Here is a 5,541-nt window from a genome sequence, read left to right on the forward strand (position 1 = left end):
CATATGGCCATCAGAGGGTTGTGTCTCCGCTTTTCGGTACACCCTGTGGCTGTAGCTAGTTATTTAACCACTACCGTTAGATGGGTCTCCTAAGCATTATCTAAGCGAGGATAGCGTTTTTTTCACGCGCAAACGTAAACGTATACAAAAACACGGCTAATATGTATTTCCCAAAGCGGTCCGTAAAGTATATAGTGATGAAAACTTCGATGCTTAAAGAATCGAACGATTTAAAAAAAATCGATTCTACATTTCTAAAAAAAAAGATCGATTAAAAATCGAATCGAAATCCAGCTCTACCATCCAGTGCTATCTTGTCACCGCATATTTATTAGCATTTCGTAAATTTCATATAAATCAAAAGACAATCAATTGGAATATGTTGCAAAATATAATTGATTTCTGCAACTATTGGTGGTTTCGATATTTAATGGTCACCGAACTGTATATGGTCGAGAAATGGGAACGCGTTACTATACGTAAGTTGTATTTTGACTTAATACACAAATTAAAACACCTAAATACTAAATATCTTTCAATCCCTTTATTTATCCCACACTTAAATAAATTAAACAGATGTAATGTTTGGAATACTGTTTTGCCTCTTCTGGTACTTCAATTATTCAGTACTTTTATCCTTCACTGGTAGTTTACTCGGAATAACGCCGATCTCTAGTATTGAAGATCAACAAAATAATAAAATCGTATAACCACAGTTGGTAAAAAGTTCATGGTGTTTAAATGTATGTATGACTAATAGCGATGATAAGCTAATTATAGTTGAATTAAAACTAACTTAAGAGAACAAGAGAAAACATGTATCTATTATCTATTGCCCATTGCCAAACAAAAAAAAAAAACAAAAATGTGGCGCGCAAAAAATCATTTCACATTGCATTGATTCGAAAGGGCTCTAATCATTTATTATTGGTTCGACATTTGTAAATGTATGCATATTTATTTATTACATATAAACTATAAGTAATGGCACCAATATTAGCTTTCTATATAGATATATATATATGTACTTGCTATTGACACAAAGTTGGCTAAAGTGCACAAAGCATTAAACTTGGTTGTATTAGACCAGGGGCCCTATTCAGTAGGGGTAATCTATAGAAATTTAGTGACGGTGGGAATATTAGTCTTAATAAATTTTTGTGTAAAGTAACTTTCCATACCTCTAGTTTTTTACTGAGGGAGAATAATTTTCCACTGCCGCTGTGATAGTGGAAAATGTTTTCGCTACCACTAAGTTCATGTTTATTTCTAAAGTAAATACTGATAAAACTTTTCAGTTTCTTACGAAACTTCGTAATTAGTAAATAAACTGTTGCATTATAGTTATAGGTGCTTTAGTAGTAATAACTTTCCGCAGTTCTTTAAAACAAAATATTTAAAATTAAATTGATTTTTGATCGACCAAAAATTACTTAAGAAAAACATACGTATGTACATTTGTAAATGGTAAGCTACCTGGACATATATGCATCAATGATACATAGGTTCAGTATATCTGAATGAGCTGCATCCAGATTTATTTAAAAATAGTTTTGCGCGCTACCCCTATGTGCCCAACATATTAAGGGTCGGCTTTTATTTCTGCACAAGTACGAAGTCATTTATTGTGGTTGTTGTTGTTGTATTATGATATATTCCCATCGGACAAAATACCAATTTAGCATGTCTATTTAAGAATATTTTCAAAAATTGCGCTTAATCTTCGGCATTAAAGTCTTTGGAGTTTTCGTGGAAGTACACCCACATTTTTCGATGAACCCTTCCACTTTTTGGCGACTAAAAAATACCAATACCTCTGAGCTAGTCTACAGCAAACTGAGCTACCAGTCTGCTCATAAAATTGATGTAGCATTTAACCATGTTACACGTTATGTATTCGGTTTAGCTAGATTTGATCATACATCCAGCTGGAGAGCGCGTCTACTGGGCTGTGAAATCTCCGTTAGCTGAAAGCTAGAAACTGCACTTTCCTTTGTCGACTCATCATATATAAAGAGCCAAGTTACCTATATGATATGCAAATTTCCCCCAGGTCTGCTCGAATCAACGAACAAATAGTACCAACTTATAACTATTTAACACCTGGACGGCTATTCTTTGTCAATGCTATTCCTCTATGGAACTCTATTTCAGTATCCATTCGCAGTAGTCTAAATAAAAGCAACTTCAAAAATGTTCTTTATGCGCATTTTAGTTCAAATCATCACATTTCATGAGTTTTCGCCATTAGTATTTATGAGTGTAACCATTAAATGGGGTAACCCCCCAGTGTAACCATTGTTTTGTTATTGAATTTAATTATTTGTTTATTTTAGATACTTTCTTAATTTACTCCTCTATATTTAATATGATAATTTAGCCTACATAACCTTCTGTTATTACTTTTTTTATCATTGCTATTTATCTCTTTGTTTTACTATAAAAGATCTTAGATCTTATTGTACTAATACCCTTTTTGCAATAAATGAATGAATGAAATGAATTTAATACAAGGGGTTGCCAGCGCAATTTATGGTTTCTCCAACCCAATTGTCAACTTCACCTACCCGTAGCGAATCCTGTTTCTTTAGCAGCCGTGGCTCTGGCGAGGGCGGTATGACCTATAAGGTTTCATGTGGTCATACTAAATTGTTTCGGGAGTCAGGCTAGTATCTTAATGGTGCTTGTTCAGGAACGTATCGGATCTATTACCGGCAAAGGGCCATCTACATCGATAACACCCCCCAAAACCTTCGGGGAGAGTCTTTATCGCACAACAACTAACTAAACTAAAACTTATAACTTGATTTTTAGTAAACTAATGCCGATTAAAATTAGTAGTCCTTGTAAGGGAGTTGAAATAAGATTTGCATGCTTTTCTTTTTATATAAATTTGGAAAACAACTCTAAAAACGCAAAGGTCATAATATGCCACATATATAGAGATTTAAAAAATATCTTTATTCTCCAACTTCAGCCTTTTTAAAAGTAATATTTCCGGTAAATAAATTTTCTCCATCTTTTTGTCAACAAAAATTTCGTGCTTTTCTTTCAGCACAGTAGCGGCCGAGTTGAAATCAGTTTTCGAAAATCTTAAACTTAATTTGTCAACGTTCACTTCTATATTATAATATTTACAATCAGCAAACACATCTGCTAGGTTTTCGTGTAAAAGGAGCTTACAAATAAAATCGGCCGGCACAACAAGCTGTTTGCTACTATATGCGTAAGAGAATGCTAAATAAATTTTGCTGCGAAAGACAAAATGTTTGTTGTTACATGTTACCTTATATAAAAAGAAAATATTAGCCGCTCACCGTCTTAATGTTTGTAATTTCAACGCAGCTATTGCACTTAAAATATGTGGAAGCCTCTTTATACCTACAAAAACTCGATAAATGTTGCCATGCCAAAAGTTCATTGCTATTTGGTGTGCTAAATTGAATATTTCGCTTTTGCTATAGTTTTGTATGAAAAACAAATAATTTTATAAAAATTTATTGATAATGTGCTTCTCACCTTACTTCCTTGGGCAAACTTAAAGCACGATTCAGTGCATCCAGTGTTTCTAAATTGAATACAAGATAAACTGCTTCAATAAAGTTACGTCTGTTCAACTCATTTAAATTCATACTGTTTACATCAATGTCATCATAACAACACAGCACTCGCTTAAGACACTCTTGTAGGTGTTGATTACAAATTTTAGAATCAAAATTGTCTAATGGCTCTTCACAAAGCCTACAAATATAACGGGATTGTAAATTTGTGAGACATAGTTAAGATTGAAAACTATTTACCGGTAACGACTATAAGCTAAAAACATGACCATTGGTTCTAGTAGTCGTAAAGTTTGGCGTTCATCATAATTTTGCATAACCACCTCCTGTCGCACCGCTCGTAAGCGATCGAATATGAAATCATAAACGGAATAAAATGGTCTTCGTTTATCTAAAATTATACTAAAATAGTGTTCATTTATTTATATTCTTAAAATCATTCATTATTTTTTAGCATACTCTTTTAATAAGTACTCCACTGTTTTTTGCAAGCAATGCTCGGTGCGTAGGTCTTTGGCTCTAGGCGCCTTAATGCCCGCAGCTGAACGCGCAAAGGACTTCACCAACTGACCTGGCACATTCTTTTCGCCGTTCTTCAATTCATAATAGTGCAAAAGTCTCTCCTTGATTCGTCTGTAACAAGATTTTCCTCAAAAGCTTTATCATATTAATCGAAGTACTACTCACAGTTTTGCTTCCATTTCCGGACAAAACAGCTCGCATGTACCTACAAAAAGGCAAAGGAAAGAAATAAAGAAAACGAGGTTCTAAAAGCTTTCTATATTTACCCTTCACGTAGTTTGTCATTCCGAAGATTAGCAATTTTTTCAGGAAAACCCAAAAAACAATTTTACCAAGTGTCATAAAGGGAAATTCGTCTGCATCCAAGGCGAATTTGTGTTTTGTGTGTTATCCCAACAGCTGATTGCTTTTTCTTGACAAGCCGAATTCAGTATAGGTTTGCCTTGCATCGCTGTATCTCAGCTGTTGCAAGGAGCCATTTGCCGTCTTTCATTGAGGGCCCTATTATGAGCATTATTCGATCTTCGCTGGCTATCGAACATCGAAAATCGAATTTGAAATTGGTATTATGACAACTCATCTCTGTCGAAATTTTCGTTTGTATCTAATTTTCAAGCGAATAGAAATTTTTAGTCGATGTTGTATCGAATAGAAAAAGAATTGTTTAAAATGTAAGTTTTTTGTATTTATGGCCCCTATTATGAGCATTATTCGATCTTCGATCTTCGCTGGCTATCGAACATCGAAAATCGAATTTGAAATTGGTATTATGACAACTCATCTCTGTCGAAATTTTCGTTTGTATCTAATTTTCAAGCGAATAGAAATTTTTAGTCGATGTTGTATCGAATAGAAAAAGAATTGTTTAAAATGTAAGTTTTTTGTATTTATGTTCTACTTTTTTACTACCTGCTAGTAATTTTAAACTATTTGAATTAATTTTATATAGGTCCAAGGTCGTGAGTACAAAGCAACAGCTTGAAAGACTGGTTTCAATTATGGAACAAAATCCCCATATAGCAAAGGAACTTGCACATTATAGAAATGCAACTTTGCTTGATGCAGCTCAGCCTCCTCGTAATTCAATTTTATTCATCTTTCACAAATAAAATTTTCCAAGACATTCAACACCTTTGATAGCACCACAGACATAGTCGGCTGGGCAAGTCCGAGTGCATTTTCGTTTCCAACGCTCGGTTGGTAGGATCCCTGAGCGCAAAATCGGAGAACTGTTGCCAAAATTAAAAAAATATTAGGAATAGACTCGGCTCTTGTGCATTCCTGCAGCAGTTCATCTGTACTGGACAACAAGTCCATGAACGCTTCTTTGGACAGTCTGAAATTTTGAATAAATCTATAAACAAAACTTATAATTTCAACAATTTAACAACTTATTTAAAAAGCCACACTTACGTGGTGGAATTCACTTCCAAAGGATTTGAAGCATCTTACCCGTCTC

At 34.1% G+C, this 5,541-nt stretch overlaps 2 protein-coding genes across 5 annotated transcripts; one reads left to right on the plus strand and one right to left on the minus strand.

Annotated features, from left to right (window-relative positions):
• Positions 1-288: 288 nt before the first annotated feature.
• ghi (ghiberti) lies at positions 289-3,960 on the plus strand. Its single transcript, XM_067790365.1, has 2 exons — positions 289-479; positions 577-3,960. The coding sequence occupies exons 1-2, from the start codon at positions 380-382 to the stop codon at positions 708-710; spliced, it is 234 nt and encodes a 77-aa protein (XP_067646466.1). The 5' UTR covers positions 289-379; the 3' UTR covers positions 711-3,960.
• LOC137253445 (germinal-center associated nuclear protein) lies at positions 2,939-4,676 on the minus strand. 4 transcript variants are annotated; one of them, XM_067790363.1, is made up of 8 exons: positions 4,349-4,676; positions 4,248-4,287; positions 4,020-4,193; positions 3,801-3,962; positions 3,635-3,741; positions 3,520-3,568; positions 3,318-3,458; positions 2,939-3,251 (listed from the first exon to the last, which is right to left on the minus strand). In XM_067790363.1, exons 1-8 carry the CDS (start codon positions 4,422-4,424, stop codon positions 2,948-2,950), a joined length of 1,053 nt encoding a protein of 350 aa, XP_067646464.1. In that variant the 5' UTR covers positions 4,425-4,676; the 3' UTR covers positions 2,939-2,947. The 4 variants fall into 4 exon arrangements, with proteins under 4 accessions (XP_067646464.1, XP_067646463.1, XP_067646462.1 ...); XM_067790362.1 differs by having other exon boundaries at positions 3,520-3,589; XM_067790364.1 differs by having other exon boundaries at positions 3,074-3,251; positions 3,318-3,435; positions 4,349-4,671.
• Positions 4,677-5,541: the final 865 nt, after the last annotated feature.

Source organism: Eurosta solidaginis, chromosome 5, assembly GCF_040869045.1.
Source record: "Eurosta solidaginis isolate ZX-2024a chromosome 5, ASM4086904v1, whole genome shotgun sequence".
Classification (NCBI taxonomy): Eukaryota; Metazoa; Arthropoda; class Insecta; order Diptera; family Tephritidae; genus Eurosta; species Eurosta solidaginis.